The 19,457-nt window shown below is 47.5% G+C and overlaps 1 protein-coding gene across 1 annotated transcript; it reads right to left on the bottom strand.

Annotated features, from left to right (window-relative positions):
- Nucleotides 1-2,995: 2,995 nt before the first annotated feature.
- Nucleotides 2,996-19,105, bottom strand: ahdc1 (AT hook, DNA binding motif, containing 1). The gene is given in 30 exon segments (XM_034705557.1): nt 2,996-3,030; nt 3,033-3,221; nt 3,224-3,475; nt 3,478-4,265; nt 4,267-4,326; nt 4,328-4,442; nt 4,445-4,533; nt 4,535-4,608; nt 4,610-4,681; nt 4,684-4,702; nt 4,915-5,020; nt 5,023-5,355; nt 5,358-5,762; nt 5,765-5,841; nt 5,843-6,119; nt 6,122-6,163; nt 6,166-6,189; nt 6,192-6,248; nt 6,251-6,265; nt 6,268-6,300; nt 6,303-6,591; nt 6,593-6,622; nt 6,753-6,976; nt 6,979-7,039; nt 7,041-7,333; nt 7,336-7,437; nt 7,440-7,536; nt 7,538-8,073; nt 8,370-8,532; nt 18,490-19,105. Coding segments are annotated over 28 exon segments (4,242 nt in total). The 5' UTR covers nt 7,622-8,073; nt 8,370-8,532; nt 18,490-19,105.
- Nucleotides 19,106-19,457: the final 352 nt, after the last annotated feature.

Raw genomic sequence — 19,457 nt, forward strand, 5'->3', positions numbered from 1 at the left:
GTTTGGCACGCACACACATACACACAAGCTGCAGATGTACAATGTTTGCCCTATCATTGAGCAAGTTTCCCCTGTAAGGATAGGAAATGAACATAGGGTTCCTTAATGTAATTATTGGGTACCTCCAGCCTTTGTCTTAATACATTTCCTTGCTTGGAAGAGAAAATTTGAAACAGAACATATTTTTGCATTTGTTGCAGTGGCTTTAAAACATCTCTGACACTCTTTTCTGATTTCCTCAGTCTGGTTTCTTTCTTTCCCCTCCAACACATCCTCCATTCCTCTCCTCCCCTCCCTTTCACTCCCTGTCGAATTGTGTCCTTGACTGAACTCTCTCCCTCACAGTCCCAGACAGCCTGGGCAAAGCCCAATACTCAGGGAGGCTCTTAAACGCACGCACACACACGCTCTCTCTCACACACACACACACACACACACGCTCTCTCTCTCACACACACACACACACACACACACACACACACACACACAATCATGCTCACACCTCTGTTAATCCCTTAAAGAAGCAAAATACTATAGACAAGATTACCAATGGCAAGAACAGAATGTGTATTTAAATATTTTGCACCTCAGATACATACATGATATGTAACAGACAGATATACAATTTTTTCATCACAAAAACCACCAAACAACACAAGACCACAGAAAAAAGAAGGGAGAGAGTGAAAGAAAGAATGAGGCCCCGCCAAGACTTTGGTGTCCTGGGGTGTTTCACTCCTTTTGACCCCACAGGCACGCACACACACGCACACAGAAACACATATAATTGCACACATACACACAAATACATGCATTTCTGCAGTCACGCAAAGCACATCCTTCCCTTCACATTCCCACACAGAAAACAACAGTCTCTTTGGGGCCGTTTTGTGATTTCAATGTCTCTTTCCCTTGTAGTTAAAACAGCAAAACACAGGATGTTGGGTCTCCATGCTGCAGTCCTCTCTCTTTCCCCCACAGAGCAGAGAAACCATTGCAGGGTGCTGAGGAGGGCGTGTTGATGGCGGACCTTCAGAGAGAAGAGGGTGGCCCTGGCTTGGAGCTGAAGTCGTATGTACAGATGCTGGTATTTTCGAGAGCAGAAACTGGTTAAGTCCACTTTTCTCTCATGTTACACAACACAAGGAGTGCACAGAGCAGGACGCTTGCTAGGCTCATGGTACTTAAAAAGTAGATTTGGGCTCAGATGCGGTGCAGGCTAGGGCACAAAGACAGAAATGCAGGTTTCTTGGAGGTCTAGTGCAGACCACATATGCTGGTTTAGCAGAGGAGGGGAGGTTGAGAGAGAACAGGAAAGACAGAAAGAGAGAGCAGTGTGATTGTAGCATTTCAATATTGCAGATGTACAGAACAGGACTAGAAACATTGGTTGAAATACAGACTTCTGGGAGATAAAGTCCTCTGTGAATCACAGAAGGACTCGATTGGGTGAGGAAACAGGGTTTACACTCTGTCTGTCAGCGTCTGGTATTCATCTGTCAGCTCCTCTCAGCCATTCCCTCATTCCAGCAGAGAGTGTGAGTGAGTGTACACATGTAATGACTTTATTTTTTCATGTTTAGGTAGTGGATAAATCTGCACATGCTTGTACTGTATTTGTGTGTGTGTTTGTGTGTGTGAATGTGTATGTGTCCATGCTTGGGTGTTAGGTTGCAGTTGATCTTGATTGTCAGTGCTGGAGAATTAAAGCTTTACTGTCCAAGACTGGCAGCTAAATTCTCACCCTTCATTTCACAGTCTCTCACAAAGAAAGTCTCCTTACCAAAAAAAAAGAAAAAAATGTTTGAAAATCTGTAAAAGCTTGAATGCACCTGAAACAAAACAGGAGAGAGAAAGAGGTCAAGAGATGCAGATGAGGCCGAGCTACGAATATTGTTGCAGTAGTAAAATCTAATCATTCCATGAATGTAATCAGAACTTAACCATGACCGTTTCTTTAAGTCTTGTAAGCATACTTTACTTGAAGGAATACAGTCATTCAGTCACTGTGATATTTTTGCATTTGTAAAGTAGTTCTCAAGATAAAGGTACTTTAAACTTGCGTGTTCACATTGACTTTAACAGCTTGAATATGTAGTGAGACACAAGCTGGAACATTCCAATCCAAAAATAGTTAAATTACATGAGATAACTGTGTAAACATGGACCTAGTGAAATTACTAGGGATCTGAAATGAGCTGTTAATAGATCGCAAATTCGTAATGTCCACAAATCCAGAAAATGTATAAATGTTATGAATGTGAAGGGCCTTTCACATACGCACTGGACTTCTGAACTTGTCAGGACATTAAAAGATGGAATTGCATTTTAGAACGATGAATGGATGTTACCCTGGTTTCCACTGAAGAAGGTCACAGTCAGTGCATTCTCTACACTCTTTTGTTTAAATTGCAGAAGCACATCAAAACATTCATTGATGTCAGTTTTATGGCAAGGTAAATGTGACACGTGTTAACAGAGGAAGCAACAATCCAGAGTGTTCACAGGAAGTAAGTGGCCATGCTGATGACAGTGTGCACTTTGTGTGGATTAAGGCTGCTTTACACTCTCTACTGCTTGTCTCAGCTGCCTATATTGACTTCCACTCTTGTTTGATTTGATTTGATGTTTTTATTTGAACATGTGAATAGAAAAAAAAAATAGAATGTATCAGCGACATGTCCTCATACATATGATAGTAGTGATATTAAACCATCACTATTAATGTAGAGTTCTCCCTTTCCTCCTGCTCACTGTACTGAGGTGCCACCCTTGCCTATACCAAATGAAGTATTTCTATTCATTGATAATATATCTACTAGATTAAACTCCTACTGTGTGCTACATGGGTGAACGGGTTATTCTGGGCAAAGTCTAGACCTTATTCTTGAACTTCTTGAAGTCATGAAAATACCAAGATACTAAGACTTAGATCAAAGATTTTAAGTTTCAAGGTAGCTGTGTTTGTGTCAAGATAATATTAACCTACCTGCTGTTACAGGCTGGTGACGCTGAAGCTGTCATCATGGTTGGGTCTAGGAGCTGGCACAGCACGCCACCTCCCTGAGCCACCTGGGAGGGGTAGCGCTGTCCCATGGCCTGGTAGGACTGGTGGGACAAGGAGAAGCCGCTAGTGTCCTCCTGATGGGGTGAGGAGTCCAGGGGAGGTTTGGGGTATGGGGAGCGAGACAAGGAGCCCTGGCGGAGGCCTGTGCTCATGGATGGGGAGGTAGATCCCGTTGTGGGGGGACAAGGTCGAGGGGGGGGCTACACTCCTCGTAGAGCACTGGAGTTGAGTGAGAGTGTATGCCTGGACTGGGGTTGGAGTGTGTCTGGGAAGAATGGCTGGAGTTGGTGTGTGTGTTGTTGGCGTTGGGGTTTGAATGGGATAGCGGGTTGCTCTGGAGGTGTGAGGTGGGATGGGTGTTGGTGTGTGAACCCAGGTTTGTGTGTTGCTGTGTATTGTGTTGGTGGTGTCATGTGTTTGGTTAATGTGCGTTTGTGTGTTGGCATTTGGGCTGGCAAGTGGATTGCCTTGTGTATTTCCATGAGGACTTGTGTGCGGGTTGCTGTGTGTGTGTATGGCTGTGTTTGAGTGCGCGCTGTGTGAGTGTGGACTTGGGCTGCTGCTGTGAGACGTTTGTCCATACCAGTAGGGGGAACTGCAATAGCTGGGAGAGTCATACTGCGAGAACTGTGGCTCTTTTGGAGGGGGGCGGTGTGGGGGACTCAGGGCAGTACCACAGTGGGGTGTCAACCGCGGGGAGGGGGAGCAAGAGGGGGAAAGGTCCTGGAGTGGACGGGGTTGGTAAGTTGTGGTGGAGGAGGTGTTTGGCTTTGGAGGGTAAGAGGGAGATGAGACACTGGGTGAGAGGGAAGAGGAGGACTCTCCAGGGTATAAGGCTGGATAACGCTCCTCAGAGGATGGTGTGGAGGGATGGGCAGAATAAGGGGAAGGGTACTCACAGGGGTCCTGGAGAAAGGTTGAAGGTGGTGCAGGATTGGGAGTGGCCAGGGGAGAGAGGCTGCTGCTGTCTCCGCTGTAGTAGTCCAGCCCCTCATGGAACAGCCCAGGCCCCCTCTGGACCACCAGCAGTCACTGCCCCTCCATTACCGATGTAGATGCAGCCTTGCCCCTGCCTTTGGCCCCTGTTAGCCGCTCTCTTTGACAAGGAGACAAACCCCCTCTGCCTCCTCTAGACCCTCTGCCCCGTCCTCCCCGCTTTGGTCCAGGAGTAGGGGTTGGTGATGGGCTCGATGGGAATCGGAGTGTAAGCAGAGCCTCCTTCTTTTTCTTGTTCAATACGTTTCCTGCGACCTCTTCCGGTTTACTGGTCCCCCACCCTGGAAGAGGACATTTTGGCTCCAGTTATATGAGGGCCCTGAAGCACTCTCATGCCAGTCCATCATCAACTTCTCCAGGCTGGACAGACTTGATTGACCCCCTCTCCACTAACAGACACAGCCTCACTGTGTTTGTACATGCCACCTGTGGCGCTAGGTCCACTACCAGTGGCTGCAGAGCAATAGTGAAGAGTCAGAGGAGGATTCTGAGAGACTTTCATGAAAGGGTTGTCGCTTGGCTTTTTGGGGGGTGTAATTTGAGATTATCCAAGATGTCTTTGGACTCATTGGAGCCATAGTCACTGTAACCATGATACTGATGCCCAAAGCTGTCTGCTGACAGCTGCCATAACCTTGTCTGAAAAGACAAACAGAAATAAAAAAAAATAAGAGACACAAGCACAGAGGAGTATGTGGTCATTCATATATATTTATGGAGATATAGATTTAATCCCTGTTGTTCACATATTTGAATGCTCAGTCATAATTTTGAAGGAATAATCAGCTCTGAATTTTTTAAAAATAAATTCGATTTCTTTACTATTATGACAGGTGCTGAAAGTGATTTACCTGTAGCTCCACTGATTGGAGTTGTAATGCTTGAAACCATCAGGAGAGGAAGAGGTGCTGAAAGGGCTGCCTTTAGCCACAGACATATACCCTCCCCCTGGTGATAGGGGCCTGTTGACTCCCCTCTTACCATTGAAGAATGACCTGCTGCAGAGTATCCACTGTAGCCTCGCTTAGCCCCTGGCTGGTAATTAGAAAAACCCATTTGACCAACAGTACCCGCCTTGCTACTGCCTTGTCCAGATCCATAAGAAAAGCTGCAGTCTGAGGATCTCTGTGGCACTGCAGGAGAAGAGGAGGAGTAGCCAGGAGAGTAGTGGCCAAAGGAGGCAGGGTGGGGGGAGCTGGGGGAGTGTGAGAGAGATGGAGGCGTGGATTTGGGATATGTAGAAGTGGTTGGGGATGTTTGGGCTAGGCTGCCATAACTGTACGGTGGTCGGCGGAGGGGCAGTGGGTCTGGGCTGAACCATCAACCCCAGAACTTGCACCCTTGCTGCTCCACTTGGGGAATGCAGGGGACCAGCTGTGCCCACTAGCTGGACTGGATGGCTCAAAACCAGGAGTTGATGAGTTTTAACGGGGGTCTGATTGTGAGGAGGAAATGTCCAATAGATCAGATGAATCATCTGAGTCGAGGAGTGACCGGAAATATCCAGCAAACAGGCCTTGTGAGTCGTCTCCTGCTGCCCCAACCCCTCTGTTTCCTTGACTGCTGTAAACACCTCCCCTTCTGACCTCACAGGAAGAGAAGCCCCCTCTCGGAGATCCACAGAACTGATACCCACCAAAACTTTTCTCTTTGCCCATTCCCCCCTCCTCCACCCAGCCACCTGCCCCATTGGGCCAGTCTGGCCCATTGAACCTCCCTCTCCTTTGAGTGCACCATTTTTTCTTGATCGTCTCTTTTTGACTATTTTCTCTCCCCAGCTCTGTTCCTACAACACCCCCTCCCCTGCCAACCCCACCTGCACCCTTTTCCCCTTTCCTAGGTAAACCGAACTCAGACAAGGGGCTCAGTTTCCGTTTCTTGCCAATGGATTCAAAGAAGTCACTGAAAGTGCTCTTATTGCGCTCACTACTCCCCATTGCCCCTGCTGCTCCTCCACCCCTTCCAATTCCACCTCCCCTGCCCCCCCTAGAGCGTCTAGTCCCAGTGAGCCGATGGAGCAGGGTAGATATTCCAGGGTTTTCCAAGGGGGTATGAAGCTTTCTGGCTCACTGGGTGTCCAGCAGCGAGGAGGAGAGCACGGCCTGTGGCAGGGGGCTGGCGGTTAAAAAGGCCAGGTTGGAAAGAACATCCGCATACTCTGTTTTCACATCATTAGTATCATTACATAGGAAGGGTAAGGCAAGGGAGTTTAGTCCGACGTCTCCTCTGGGGCTTCTTGGCTGGTCTGGATTACCAACACTGTCCCAGCATTTGGAGCTCTCCTGGATTATCGGCTGAGGTTGTTTAGGTGGTCGTCCTCGTCTGCGTTTCAGAATAACCGGTAGTTCTCCGGGAGGGAACATCACCATCACACTCTTTCCATTGTTTTTCATGCGTAGAAGTGCGGTAGGCTCTCGAACTACCTCTGAGCCTTCCGAACTCCCACAATTGACTTTTTCTATTCCTGTAATTGTCTCCAAACTTGAAAATTTTGTAGCTCTTTGCCGGCGGCTAAGGCTGACAGGAATGGCGAGCCACCTTGACCACTATCCTCCGTACCTACAAAGCAAAGACCAACATTAAAACTTGTGGAACTACAAATTGTTATAATAACTGTATAATGCATGGTACAAAAAATGTGTTACAACAAGGATTACCTTCAATGATATGTAACTACAAATTAACTTACGCCGACATAACGCCTACGTCTCTGGTTATTGGCAAGAGTTATTCCCAACTCTGCAACAGGTGCCTCCCTTCCAGTTAGCAGGGGTGAAGCAATGGTGGATGCGTTCACAAATTTCGTGATGAGGGGTAATTTGACGAGCTAAGGACTGTGCTGCCTGTCCCTTTTCATGACACTTTTCGGACCTGCTTTTTGGACACATTTTGGCGCAGGCCTAGATCTGGATTAGGTCCAGGTCTATGCCCAATTCTGGGGCCAGGTTTAGGTATAGCTTTAGGAACAGGTTTTGGGAACAGTTAAAGCAAGAGGAATGTCTATAGGACAGGGAGCTGTGGGGAGAACAGCCTCTGCAGATGAATGTTCTTGCTTCTCGCCAACAGCTACCTCCTCCTCCTTTGGCCTCCAGATCTTCTCCTCTAATACCTCTTCCTCCTCCTCTCCTCCTCTTTCCCTTCCTGTTTTCTTTCCCCGTCCTCCATACTACGTCGGGAGGCGGGAGGATTTGCGCAGGGTGACAGGGGATCGAGGGCGTCCAGAGCTGCGGAGTGCATACTTTTTCTCAGCCTCCACAGGGAGAGCAGAGGATCTGTGTTTGGGTTTTGACCAATAGGAACTGGACAAAAGGTTGAAGACAGTCTGGTCTCTGCACTAAGGACTGGGTCTGCCAGCTGATTGGTTGAGACAGGAGATTGCCAAGTACCAAAGACAGAGGTTGAGGTGAGGTTGTGTTTATGGCCTCTGGTGTGACAGTTCTTGACCGTTCTGGCCCTACGGATACCACATGTTGCATTGATATCCATTTGTCCACAATTATCCATGTGTGCTTGTGAAACAGCCTGTGCATGCACATCTGGGTCTATGTGCGTTTGCATGTTTCTAAATGTTTCTGAAAATGCATGTATCTCAGGGTTAGTATGAGTCTCCGACTGCCCCCTCCGGCAGGTGCTGAGCCCCAGCCTTCTCTGATGTTGGAGGCCGTTTGCCAGGGCAGAGGAGAGGAGGAGGGGAAACGATCAGAGGTCAACAGCGCCAGTCCATCATAAAGGATCCATGGGGCCCCTCTTGGGGCCCAAGCTCCCTGGGTCCAGAGCTCTGGTCCTGCAGCCCCTCCAGTCCCCCAACAAATGCTATTCTTTTGGCTGAGTCCCACTGAAGCCCGACGAGCCCAGTTTGGCCAGAATGTAGGTGTTCTGACAATCCACTCATTCAGGTGGACAGACTTCCTGGTATTGAGAGAAAAAGGGACGTTTGCTGCTGTATGTAAATTAATATTCTCGTCCTTGTAGTTGTCTTCCTGTATCAGCTGTAAAGAAGATTGAAGTACCTTTGGACAGAAATGAAAACAATATTATCAAATTGGTAGCAAGTCCACAAAAAAGTGAACATCAACTTGTTATATTTCATAAGTTTAATATAAACTCCATGCCACTAATATTGTAACATTGAGGCATCAAACACTGTAAAAATGATAGATGTGATAGCATTGTCAATATTTTTGGCGGTGGGCCATAAACCTAATCTGTAATGCACTCTACTCTATTAACTGTTCCACCCACACAGCAGCATTACAACATTAAATTACATTTACCATTCGTATCCTGCTAAATTGGCTGCTTTTACCGAAGAGTTGTGGCTCTGATTCTGATTTTGATTCTGAGTTGAGCCTCACTCTGTCTGCCTGACTGGCTCTGTTCTGCAGGGGATCATTGGGTCATCAATACTGCAGTGGAGAGCTCACATACTTCTCTCTCTCCCCTCTGCTCCTGTCTTCTGCCCATGGTTGCTAGAGTGAGAGAAAGAGATAGACGGGGAGAAAGAGAGAGACAGGAGAAGGGACAGGGAGTTGAAGAAGGTAGGGGGGAAGAAAGGATTGGGAGGAGGATGGAGCAGAAAGAAAAAGAGAATAAGAGATTAGTACATGATGTCAGAGCACGCATCAGACCAGACGAGAATCAGTATTTTGGTGGGGGCTGCACCATCTCACATCAGACGCAATTATTGTGGAATGACTTGCAGTATAAATTTTTAACTCTCTAATTGTAGTTAATATTTCATTTCGATACACAGCAGCAGATTGTGGGAATGCATGTAAACCTGTGCCACTTGATCTATTCTATTCTAACACACATTGTGGATTATCACTTAATGATTATTGGTAGAATCACAGGGTTGTGTATTGTGTACGGGATTGAGTGTGGTAGTTTTCAATCTCACCAAATTTGAGTAAGGAGATGTAAAAATCCTAAAATTATAATAACAATTGAGTAGCTCTGGAAAGCACACACACTAAGACACACAAACGTACTCCACTGCATGCCAGATTTTGCCAAAACTATTCAAATGCAGTACAAAGGACTAGACTTAGAGGGTGCAACAAGAATGAGAATGTGTGAATGATCACAGCCACCAGGGGGAAGCAGAGAGGTGATGAATAGAGAGGTGTTAAGAGGATGGAGAGATGAAGGTGACAGGAAGACAGGAGCGATGGAGGGATTATAGAAACTCTAAGCAAAGGAGAAAGGGGAGTAAAGAATACCAGAAACATACACAAGTCTTACAAAATCTGGACCATACGTGCTATCAGACCTCACTCGTGACGGCATACATTCACACAACACAAATACGAGCATGCGTGCCACATTTGCACGCACACACAGTCACTGCTGGCTCCAAAAACTGTACCACACTCTCCACATACAATACAATCCCATCCATCCTCAGATCTCCCTGCCTCCCTCTCCAACATATGGCTTTGATTAGGAGGGAGAGGACAGAGAGAGAGAGAGAGAGAGAGAGAGGAGTGCAGGGAGAGGAGGGGGTGGAAGACATGAGAATGAGAGCGTGAATGGGTGAGAAAGTATGAGACTGAAGGCGAGAGACAGAATAAGAAGAGGGATGGAAAAGACGTGATTGAGAGAGGGGAAGGATGGTACGAGAAGAGACAGACAGATTAAAGAGGGAGTGAGAAAAAGTTGGAGGAGGCAAGAGGAGGAAGAGAAGGAGGGGGAGTGAGAGAGAGAGTTTTGCTTGAGCAGAGTTTGGGGCTGTGCACATGGAGCAGACCAGACTCAGTGTTCTGCTGCACCGAGGAATGACACAACTGGGACGGACAAACATGGAGATGAACACACACATACACACAAATACCACAAATACTTATTTAACCCCCTCACCTCATTCCCTTCCTGTCTCCATCCTCTTGTCTCTTTCATTCTCACTTTCTCTGTCGTCTAATTAACAGCATTCATTAATTAAGGCTCCATCTGACCAGTGTGCGAGGGAAGGAGAAGAACACATGCTTTAATTAAACATTGCCGCACATGTGCTTATGCACACGTGCACACGCACTAGCTCTCACAGATGCAGGCATACACGGCGACATGACACATACCAACACACAAAGACACAGTCAAATATGCCCCCACAGCTTCATCCTCCCACACAATCACACATCGATCTGCACATAAAGACATACATGGCATGCACACGCAAGCATTCAGAGTCACACACACAAAACAAAGACACACATGCAAATATCCCTCTACTGTGCTCGGTGGGGGCATTCTGACCGGCTTAGATGCCAGCCAATCAAACGCTCCCACTATGATTCATTGTTTAAGCAAATACTCCCGGCATCTATCAGCTGCCGTTCCAATAATATTCACCGTCATATGTGGCGTTTTGGTGCATTTTAGTGTGAACGGCTCTGGGGGCTTTGGATCACACAGCGGCGTACTATTGTCTCAGCGAAAACAGCCGATGGTTTGTGCTGCTCCCACATGATGATCTGTTGAATCGGTTTTGCAAAGAGCTGCTCTCCTATGATGTCTGAATATTTTTGATGTTGCGTAGTTTTCATCTGCATGTAAAAAGTTTTTGTGCCCTTCCAGGAGAGAATAAAACAACAGGAAGTATACGCACACATGTCAGTGTGAGACGGGCACCTGTCATTTCCAATTTGGACAGTTGCCCTGTTGTGTATTATCTGAGAGCAGCAATCACTCTGTACATTGTAGCTGTACAGCATATCTATTCTCTTCCCATCTATTTCACTGCCACAGAGGCTTGCAGACTCACAGGCCTGCCAGCAGCAACCCTCAATGAGGAACTAGACCTTGCATGTGTGTGTGTATGTGTGATTGTGGATGTGTTTGCGCCTGCACCCATGTGTGTGTGCCTGCAAGTGTGCGCGTGTATGAGTGTGTCTTCCTGGGTGTGTTTGTAAAAGCACTCACTGAGCTCTAACGGGTGTGCAGTTGTTGCTAAGAGACAGGCAGCAGCACCGAAACAGCATGGGGGGGTGTAAAGGGAGGGGGGGGGCGTGAAGGGGAGAGAGAGAGGTAGCGAGAGAGAGGTGGGTGAGGGGAAGGAGGAGGGGGAGCTCTACAGAGAGGTTTAGACAGATAAGAAGAAGGAGGGATAAAACACAGAGAGAGGAAGATGGAGAAAGAGTATGTGAGGGCAGGAGAGAGAGATGAGGGGAGAAAGGGGGGAGTGGGTCCATAGAGACTGAGTGACACCGAGCAGAAACTCAGCTACCATCAGACTCTCGTTCCTCTACACCCTGATGCAACCTCGACCTGCAGCTCCAACAGCTCCCTACCTACATACAGGAAACAAGAGTATACATCCGATCCCACGAAGGCCAATCAGCTGTTAGAATTATCAGAAAAAATGAAGAAGGTGGTCTATAAAAGTGTTCAAAACTTCACTGCTTACATTTGATAAGTCCTTCTTGAGGTGTTTACATTGTCATGATGTGGTCTGGATAATAAACATGCATCAGGCCAGTGAGACATATTGCATTACATGTCACAGCACAGCAACACATTAAAGTGGCACATGAGCTGTGAACGCACTGCATGTTGTGATCATATCAATTTACTGGTATGAGTTAAAGGGACAATGATGCTGGAAGACAAATTAAAAGGAGTTCAAATGCAGAATGATGTTGCCAAATGAGAAAAGAAAAACTTGTGTGCAACATTCAACTTTGACAACCGAGACATCATCTTAAACTGACAGAATGACAGGCTTGATTTAAGGCTTTCATTTTATTCCCATTGTCGAAAAAGTTTTTAATACATACTCAATACTTGGCTACACTGTGCAAAGTTTCAGTGCGATCGCATTGCAAAACAGCATTAAAGCGAAGAGGTCTTGCCTTGACTGCAGTGCATTTTGGCTTAACAATCAGTAACAAAGACAAACTTGTGCACTTCCAAACTTTGCCAATCGACAGACCATTTCCAGCGGAGCTTGAGGTGTGTGTAATTTTGCCAAAGAGGGCGAGGCTATCACAGTACTTGGGCCGACATGCTTCCACACAAACTAGCACCAATAACCCTCCAAAAAAGACCTGAACTTTAGGCTTTGGGAGACTGCAGCTCAGTGCAGCACACACATATGTCAGTCAAACAGAGAAAGTCCAACTCACACACTGACACGCAGACCCTCCCTCCCACCCACTCACACTCTCCTTCAATCTGACCTCTCCTCTCTTTCTCACCCACTCACATCCCACCCGTCCTGCCCGCCTCCCTCCAAAAGCTCCCCATCACTACCACCTCCTCCCCAGCTGCAGGAAATTCCTAATGATCTCCATCATCAGAGTGCGTGCTGCTGTATCTCCTGCCAAGAGTGAGCACGAGCACGAACATGCACACACACAGACACACACACAGCAAACAGTCACACAAAGCATATAAATGAACAGAGTAACACATAAACCATATGTGCAGACAAACAAAAAGGCAGACAGACGTTCAGACACACAGACACACATCTAACGTAAACAGACTTCACACAGAGCAGATACAGTGGCGGCTCAGCCAAGGATGCACACATGGGACCAGAGAAGAAGTCGCTGGAAACATTAGTCAACACAAAACCAGGACCCCCCACCCCCATCTGACTGTCTCCCAATCTGACTGTTGAAGTTATTTTAAGACGAGGAGGACTGTATCACCCCTTCCTCTTCCTCCATCACTCCCTTCCTTACTTCTCTCCCTCACTGTTCCCTCTCTGATCTCTCTCTCTACTTGCACACCCCTCACCCCCCTCACTCTCTCTCCCACTACCCAACACCTCCCTCCTTCATCTTCAACTCACTCTGACTCTCTCTCCTTTATCTCTCCCCTCTTTCTATCTCTCTCTTTTTTTCTCCTGCAGGCGGTTTCCTGGCGCTGCTGATGGCCGCCCCTCACTCGGGTCATGTGACCAACCGTGCCAGCTGGGAACAGCTAGGAGTGTGCACATGTTACACACAAACTGGGACACACACGGAAAACGTCTGAAGCGCACTCACAAACACATGCAAATACAGGAGGATGAAACCCACCACTTAGGAGCAAAGACAAAAACGCTCCCACGTACACAGTTCACGCAGCTGCACACACACACACACACACACACACACACACACACACACACACACACAGTGACATGTACGCACAAACATGGAGAAAGTTCGAGTAAGGATGCATGTTCACACTGACGCACACTCACTTAAAAACCTCACATACCGACACACTTGAACGCAGTCAGGCTTTTCTACCTCGCACACAGAGGACACACAAACCAGATGCTTGGACCCCAACACACTCTCAGACCTTGAGGCCAGTGTTTTGGAGAGGGGCCTCCGTGCTGCGGCCCTGACTTCCTGACTCCTCCTCCTCCTCTTCCTCCCTCCATACTCCTGTTCCACAGTTGCTGTGGGAGACGCTGCTGCAGCGCCCGTTGCCAAGGAGAAGGCTGCTGGCTGTTTGAACAACAATGGCCGCCTTGTGAACATTCCAACTGTAGGTACTGACAGCTCATCAGCCACAGCCTCACTCAACACACACACACACACACACGCTACTCACACTACACACAGACGATGCACCGCTGTACCTCTTAGTGTCTTGGCTTCAAGCCTGAGCGAGGTAACACTTTCACACAAACACACACACACACACACACACACACACACACACATCTGTGCACGCTCTAAGAAATTATGACTTCTGCTGAGAGGATAAGAAACCCCTTCTGTCCCTCTCTGTCTACCTGCTTCTCTCCATCTCTCTCTTTTTCTCTCTTTTACACACAGACGCACACACACTCAGTGCGCAGTGCATTCATCCATCTTCCCCCTTCTCCCGACTCTTCTCTGTCTTTCTCTCTTATCTCTTCCTCTCTCCTCCCCCTCCACAGCCTCCTGATTTCACTCTCTCACTCGCTCCTCACTTGCTCATCCCTGCCTCTCTGTCTCTGTCTCTGTCTGTCTCTCTCTCTTTTCCCTCCCTGTCTCCGGAAGTGTGTGTTCTCACACTCATGCACACACACACACACACACACACACACACACACACACACACACACACACACACACACACACACACACACACACACACACACACACACACACACACACACACTGTCATCTCTGCACGCACACACTCACTAACTCAGGCACACGCACATCTCTTTCTCTCCTGGAAGGTAGCGAATCTTTTCGTCCCTTGGGGGCATACACTTCCTCAGAGAAGGAGGGAAAAAAGGGAAAAAGAAAGAGAACTAGAAACAAGGGTGGAACGGGCAGGAGAGGAAGAGGAGGGAGGAAGAGAGAGAGGAGAGGAAGGGAAGAAGGTGAGAAGTATATTCACGTCAGGGATTTATAGACAGACCCCTCAGTGCTCTGATTATCTGTTCATATTGATGGGACGACATTGAAGCCATGCTGGTGGAACATTGAGACGAAGCCAAATTGAAGAGTTGGGGGGGTGGGGGTGTTGAGGAGAATCACTAACAAGTCTCTGCTTATCCTCTGACTCACTGTTTTTAACACACATACCCAGACACATGTGTACGCACACTCGCACAGCGCTCAAAACAACACGCTGACGCACATGGATAAGAAATCAGACGTACTGTACATGTGTTCATATGTTGATCTACAGGAAGTGTGTGTGTGTGTGTGTGTGTGTGTGTGTGTGTGTGTGTGTGTGTGTGTGTTGTGTGCCAGACTAAGTGATGCTTTTTGTGCGTCTGTGTGTGTGTACGTCTGCGTGTTTTCCCCATCTCTCGCTCCTCTTTAATAATTGAGCTGATTCTGTCCAGCTTGTTAGGGAGGTACACAGCAGCTTCACACTCCGTCTTCCTCTCCTCCTCATCCCCTTCTCTTCATGCGCTCCATCTCTCCCTGCTTCGTCCATCCATCTCTGCTGCTCTCCCTTCATTTATCACTCCTTCTCCTCCCTGACCCCTCCGTCCTCTCTTTCTCTCTCTCTCTCTTCCCCGTTTCTCGGTCCCCTCCCCCCCAGCTCCCCTCCTCCTCCTCTCCCTACTTCTTCACAAATCCCTCCTGTTCTTTGACCTCTCCCTCGCCTCTTGCAGCTTCATCCCCACCCCCCACCCCCCCTCCAACCTACACCCCCTCTCAACCCCGCTGCCCTCCATCATCCCTCTCCTCTTGCCTCCCTCTCCCTCTATCCTCCGGAGGTGAGAGGTCGACGCTTCCTCTCTACTGTCAGACTCAAACCGGCTGCAACCAGCCTTGTGAAGGGGGGGTGTGAGGAGGGAGACAAGGAAAATGAGGGAGGTAGGTGAGGAGGGATGTATAGGAAAGGAAGGAGGGAAGGGGAGGAAGGGACAGATACATGATGGGGGAGGTGGGGAGAGAAAAGACAAGGGGAGATGTCTTCTATTGAGTCAGTGGCTTTGGCGCGGAGGAGCTTTTATGAATGTATCGTGTGGGAGGTGACAGAATGGAGCATACAAACACTGCTTACACTAATGTTAAATGGTTGCTGTGTGTGTGTGGGTGCAGCTGTGTGTGTTTGTGTGTGTGGGTAGGAGTTGAACCACATTTACCTGCCTGTGGCGAAAGCTATTTCACTTCAGGTGATGATTAGATTAATAGGAGTCATAAAAGACAGGACCCTTCACTCCAAGGACAAAGTGATGACTCTTTTTTTTTTCCTTTTTTCCGGTAGCTCATTGCAAAGTGGGAAACATAAAGTTGTAAAATACTTGTGAAATATTCTTTCACTCATTATTAAAATTAGACAACTTTATAGTGTAGGAAATTGTTTCCTAATAGCAGACATGGGGGACCTTGAAGTGCAGAATAACAGCTCTTATTTTAAAACAACCGCAGAAGAAACATTCATATCATCCAGCTCAGATTTTGTCACTGTGAATGGGATTGTTTGAGTCTGTACCCTTAAATGAATGTCTCATGTATTTTGGGAGGGATTTCAAGTGCTGACAAATAACGGCCTGACTCATTCATGATGTTGGTGTTAATTCCCTCTGAATGCATAGTGCTTTTATTATGAAGAGATCAAAGGGAAGAACCGTAATGATCTGGGGGGTGACTTTCAATTATGATTCGTGCAAAGAAATCTTTGACAAATCTTGAGCACAGCAAGAAGCCTAAATTATGAAATTAAACATTTGCAGCTGTGATTTCTTTTGAGTATTAGCATTAAGACTCAATCTCTGCACGGATAGCTTTTCTTTTTTTTTTTTTGGAAGCTCTGTCTGGTGGAAATAATTTAAGGGTTTGCAGCTGTAGGTAAAAATATGAAAGATAGGACTACAAAGAGCCTCAAACTACTTCCTGTTCAGACCTCTTTTCACAATAATTCGCCACTCTGCTAAACCTACATTCAACCATTCAACAGGTTGCAAACTTCCAAATCAGTTTAAGTAAATACATATGCTCTACTGATTGAAGTTGCAACTGTCTATGTTGGCTTATGCATGTGTGTGTGTGTGCGCACCCATACATGAATAAGTGTGTCCATTCCTGTCTTCTCCATCTCCATGACGACCTCCATATCAAGAGGATGTCTGACAACGGCAACCTCACATGCTGATAGGCCAAGAGAGGAAACAGGTGATTGGTTGAGGCTGTCGGCTGTCACATCAGCAGGGTGTATCTTTGTGACACTGCAACACAAACACACACACACACGACACGCACACACACACACACACACACACACCAACACACACACACAGGCTTGTCTGTGCCATCAACACGCCACACGCCTACGAACTGCAGCAAGGTGCAAACAAAAGGTACTTCCACAGCACAAAGACACACACACACACACACACACTAAGAAGTACGCATGTGCATGCAAACACACAAACTAGTACATACACACACGCACACACACAGTGCTTTGAGACGAGATGTGGTGTGTTAGGTGCACTGACCCTGCCAATGAGGACAGGAGGAACATCAACGGAGCTACAAGGCCGTTACCATGACAACTAGCCCCGCTCACACAGGTAGGAAGCACAATAGGCCTAAGCTGTTATATGTTCACATTCCCTCTGTTTGTGTCACACACACACACACACACACACACACACACACACACACACACACACACATACATACATACATACATACATAACTACACACACACACACACACACACACACACACACACACACACACACACAATACACACTCAAACAGACAAGGCCATACACTAAAGACAAGTCTGACAGACAGCGGCAGCATGCCGAAGTAACGCCATTTCCTTTTCATTCCAGTACTCAGAGGGTGGAAATTATTCATTATGTCCAACGAGAGAACTCACTCTTTGAGCAGCATTTGAAAGAGTGAGACTGTGTGAGTGGGAGACAGACAGACAGACAGACAGACAGACAGACAGACAGACAGACAGACAGACAGAGCATCACTCTGCATACTAACTGCACCTGCACTGGGGCAGCCTGTGCACGTCTCCGAGGGGCCCTTAAATAACCAACTGTCACTTCTCAGACATCGACATTGACTCCTCTCCCCCCTCTCAAACTCAAACTCTCCCCTCTCTCCGTCTCATGCACTCTTTCTTCCTCTCTAGCCCTCCTCTTGCCTCCCCCTTTCCTCCTCCTCCCCACTAAGCACAGACAAGAGCTGATAATCACCACCATGAGTACGTCGTGTCTCCTCAGCTCACTGGCCCTGTTGCCACTGCAGGATGTGCTGCTGCTGCTGCTGCTGCTGTGTCCTGCCTACAACTGCCCTGACAGCTCAGGGGGAGCTGCTTGGATGGAAACCCCCAGGGGTTGGGGGGGGGAGGACTAGACGGACGCTCACCAGGACACTCAGTGTCTCCTGTTTATATGTAAAGCAAACATCTGCCCATCATCAAGAGCTGGGCTCATAGTCAAAACTCTGAAATGTGTTCCTTAAATTCAGTATAAGAAAGTCCAGTCAAAGTCACTCACAGTCTATAGAAGCAGCAAATAAACAAGCCAACAATGTATATTTGTGTGCTATGAGTGTGTTGTCGTTGTGACATTACCTGGGGAAGAACTGTATAGTGTTACCCTGCCTACACTGTGAACAAATTAAGTTAAATGAGGCTAATAGGTGAGAAGTGGTAAAACAGGTGGGGGGACGCAGGGTTCAATGCACGCACAATAAACCACATTACGTGTGTGTGTGTGTGTGTGTGTGTGTGTGTGTGTGTGTGTGTGTGTGTGTGTGTGTGTTCCCATCATCATTTAAGATTTCACCACACACTGCATACCCACACTTAAGCCCAAATTACCCAGCAGCACGAGCAGCTTGCATGCAGAGCTCGGTCCGTCACTGGCAGCGATGAGGTTAATGTAAAACACTCAGAAAGAAACGTAGCCAGAGGTGCGCAGCACAACTGTCTGAGCGGACAGTAGCCTAAGCAAATCTTTTGGACTTGTGTACACAAGACGCTGCACGCGCACTCACCAGAGAGAGAGAGTCTCGGGGCTCGCGCTGGCAGCTGGAGCTGTTGGGGTGTCAACGCTGGCTGGCGGGGCTGTGAGCTCGCGCTGCTGTCGGTGGTTCGCTCCTCTCCTCGCGCGGGTCACGGAGCATTTGCCTTGACGGCTGCAGCCGTCAGCGAGCAGCATTTCCCCTTCATCTGGGCGCCCCACGTCGGAGAGAGACAGTCCTCCCACATCAATGTAAACGCTGTCTCCTTCTGCCGTCGCGCGCCACCGTCTCGTGCGACTCAACGGAGAAACCGCTCCTCTGGCTCAAAGCAATATCTGCACCCACAAAGACGTAAAAGCAAAAACACAAAAGGAGGGGGAAAACGAAAAAAAATGAAAGAAGAGAGGTTGGTTTTCAGTCTTTTACCCAATTCATGCGTTGACACAACCACGCTCGAGCCCTGTGCGCTGGTTTTGGTGACAGGCACGGGACTCCCCAGTATGCGGGAGGCGAAAATCGACCGTGCGCCCGTGCGTCTCTGCCTCTGCAATTCCAGCTCTGTCTCTCGTGCGCCCCAGTCTCCACTGTGCCTCTCCAACGTGCCTTACTGTCAGAGCCATCCAGGCACCCGTAGTTGGCCTCACTTCACACCTCTGGAATTATGGGAAGAGTAGTTTACAGAAGACTGACATGAGTGTGAATGAAGAAAAAGATAGAAACGGAAAAGGGCGGGAAGAATTTCAACAGATAGACATTTTCTGGTGCCAGAATGCCAGTCGCCCATAGATATACAATGACATTTTATTTTTAAAACCTATTGCTACAACTTATTTCATAAGCTACGACTTGAAGCCTGATATAATTGATTTCTAAGTTAGATCCACACAAATTTTCCATTTAAAAGTTTGACTTTAAAATTAAATTCGTTACAGAAATTTGAAATATTTTCAAATAGGAATATATGGTCACACAAGTCTTAAAGGTTAACTTCAGGAAATAGA

The sequence above is a fragment of the Notolabrus celidotus genome, chromosome 16, assembly GCF_009762535.1.
Source record: "Notolabrus celidotus isolate fNotCel1 chromosome 16, fNotCel1.pri, whole genome shotgun sequence".
Taxonomy (NCBI): domain Eukaryota; kingdom Metazoa; phylum Chordata; class Actinopteri; order Labriformes; family Labridae; genus Notolabrus; species Notolabrus celidotus.